The sequence below is a fragment of the Austrofundulus limnaeus genome, unplaced genomic scaffold, assembly GCF_001266775.1.
Source record: "Austrofundulus limnaeus strain Quisiro unplaced genomic scaffold, Austrofundulus_limnaeus-1.0 Scaffold11, whole genome shotgun sequence".
Classification (NCBI taxonomy): domain Eukaryota; kingdom Metazoa; phylum Chordata; class Actinopteri; order Cyprinodontiformes; family Rivulidae; genus Austrofundulus; species Austrofundulus limnaeus.
In genome coordinates this window covers 4,687,739-4,690,384 of record NW_013952413.1, presented here as the reverse complement: position 1 = coordinate 4,690,384, position 2,646 = coordinate 4,687,739, and the positions used below count along the sequence as shown (strand labels likewise).

Here is a 2,646-nt window from a genome sequence, read left to right as displayed (position 1 = left end):
CACCCACAGAGAAAGGAAAAAAGGCAGTAATTATTGATAAGGTAGTAAGCATGCTGTGGCTTCAGCTGTCGCATTTTATTTTAAAGAAAGAAAAAGTAGCTTGCAAAGCTGTCGCATCGGTGCAACGTGATTAAAAGCAGAGCTGAGCGTCTAATCACACAAATGTCTTCCTATCTTTGTGAGGACCACACACAGCGCTCAGCCTCGCTCTGTGCCGTCTTTTTCCCAAAGTTTGGTGAGAGGTGGATATGGAGGGATGCAAAAAATAGCTCTCGACTTGATCTGGCTTTATTTAACTAAAAATGACTACATGCCGTGAAATTCTTAAGAGGGGCGGGCCGTCTCGTTGGCGGGTGGTGGGGCCGCCCCGCCTGTATAATGGTAGGGGAAACACTGCTAACCCTAAAATATTATTCTAACAATTATCAAATTAACTCAAGAGGATTACGTTATGTAAACGTACACATTTTTTAACATCTGCATTAAAATCTCTTATTGCAGATCAACAGATAAGACAGAAAAGTCACTTACAGACGTAATTCTTCAAAGGATTTGACAGAATAAAGTGGAGAGTTGGGGTCCTTCTGAAGAACTTCCACTTGATTTGTTGTATTAACGAGATTATTCCGTATCAGCTTGTTCAGCAGTGACTGTGCTGCTTTGTCGTCTGAAAGACACAATACCAATCAATCACTCAAACCTCCWTTATAAAGCAATTTACATACAGTAAGGTATTAAATTTTGTTATACAAAAACAAATAAACTACGTGCAAGATTTAGAAATGTAATAAGTTGTAAAAGGATTAACATCAATGACAAATGAAGGACTGAAGAAACTAAGTAAAAATAATGTCAGTGTTGAGGAAAACCTGAAGTTATAAATGTATAATTTGTATTTGAACAGCAAAAATACGACATCAAAAAACAATATAACAAAACAAGAAAGAGCAAATGACTAAGTTAGAGTAAGATAAAGTACTTTTTTATTATAAAAAAGGACCTGTCACACTATAATGTTTTAGACAACTTATGAAAAATTTGTCTGACTTTGAAGATGTCTACATTGCTGATAGAATTTTTAAAAAAAATCAGCGGTAGCCTCTATTAAACACACATAAAGCAATGCTAATGATTAGATCAAATATATAATGTATGCATCATAAAAAATCTAATAAATTGTCTAAAACATTATAGTGTGACAGTACCTTAAAATGAAGAAAGAAAATAATTAGGAATAAATATATCAAACAAATGTATGGATAAAAGTTGCAGTTGCTTAAAAAAACAACCCTCTCAGTCATCCTCAGGAAGGCTTGTTCCACAGGAAAAAATAAAACTGTATCACCGTGGAATATAGTTTTAACTTCAGATAAAAATCAGAAAGCCACCTCCAGACAATTTAAAGGATCTAGAGKGTTTATAAGATTAAAGTAAGTTTGATAGACATAATATTTTAAACATCTTTAAAAAAATTTAGAACCCTAAAAATCAATGGCAAAGCACAGGWTGCCAGTGTAGAGACTTTACAGTAGGAGTGACGTGAGCTGTTTTTCTAAATTTTGTCAACACTCATAACGTGAAGTTCTGAAGCAGCTGCAATTTGTTTTGGAAAGACCAGAAAGCAGATTATGATCATATCTCTGCATTGGACTGACAGAAAAACAGTCAAACTCCAGCAATATTTTCAGATGGTAAATTGTGATCTTAGTGACWTTTTTCAGCTTGATCTAAGAATTCATTGGCAGAACTATGGGCTTCTCAGTGCTAATTGCTAAAATTTTTGATATATGGCGGAAAACCCCCCACTAAGCCTTCACCCGTGGGATAATACAAATGTATTAAGATGGTCATATAAAATACGTACCTTTGTCGTCATCATCTGTAGGTTTGCTTTCTGCTTCAGTTTCTGGTTTTACTGCWGCGCTGGTGGACTCAGCAGCGTTTTGTACTGTTCCTGCAAAATGTACAAATACGGTTAATTTACAAAATGTGAGGGCTTTCTATAAATTAATTTTCAATGTTCCCCTCTTTCACATGTTTGAACTTACCATTTTCTTCTGGTTTGTCTTTTATTTGAAGGCTACCGATCTGTGAAGAGGAATGTGACAAACTTTTTATTAGTACAGTGGTTGTTTAGCATTGTTTTTGTTGTCCATTASCTTGCTAACGTCATGAGCTAATACCCCGTCAAGCCGGTACTGTAATTTTCGGATAAATAAAATTGTTCGAGAATAAAACTACCACTGAGTCTTGTTTCTCTTTGACAGCGCTGTCACCGGACAATTTCGGTTGTTACAAAAATAAACACCGAAAGTTACTTTTGATCCAGACAGCCTCATGATGAGGCCAAAGCTAACAACAGATTAGCTCCAGTTTTAGTTCAGGCTCACCGATTCCGCCGCGGCTTCTTGCTCGTCCACGGCCTGCGCCCAGGAGTCTGTAGCCATTGTGGGATAGTTTTACGAATTATTCCAAGATTTAGGATGAATAAACCAAAGAGTCTAGCTTTGAATGACCAGTCAGCAACGTGAAAGTTACTCCTTTCCTCGCTRCGATGGCGTGCCAGTCTTGATTCTGGACAAGTGTGCAACCGATAACCWTACCGAGTACCAAACACGAAGACAACAATAGTTCCGTACCTATTGC

General features: G+C 36.8%; 1 protein-coding gene across 1 annotated transcript in view; it reads right to left on the bottom strand.

Moving 5' to 3' along the window:
- The window catches only part of LOC106513340 (ATP-dependent RNA helicase DDX19B), a gene marked incomplete in the record, with an annotated part of 9,396 nt that extends 6,750 nt beyond the window's left edge, over positions 1-2,646 (bottom strand). Inside the window, 4 exon segments of the mRNA XM_014002126.1 lie at positions 532-667; positions 1,865-1,954; positions 2,049-2,088; positions 2,391-2,646. Of these exon segments, the coding sequence (XP_013857580.1) occupies positions 532-667; positions 1,865-1,954; positions 2,049-2,088; positions 2,391-2,447 (323 nt within the window).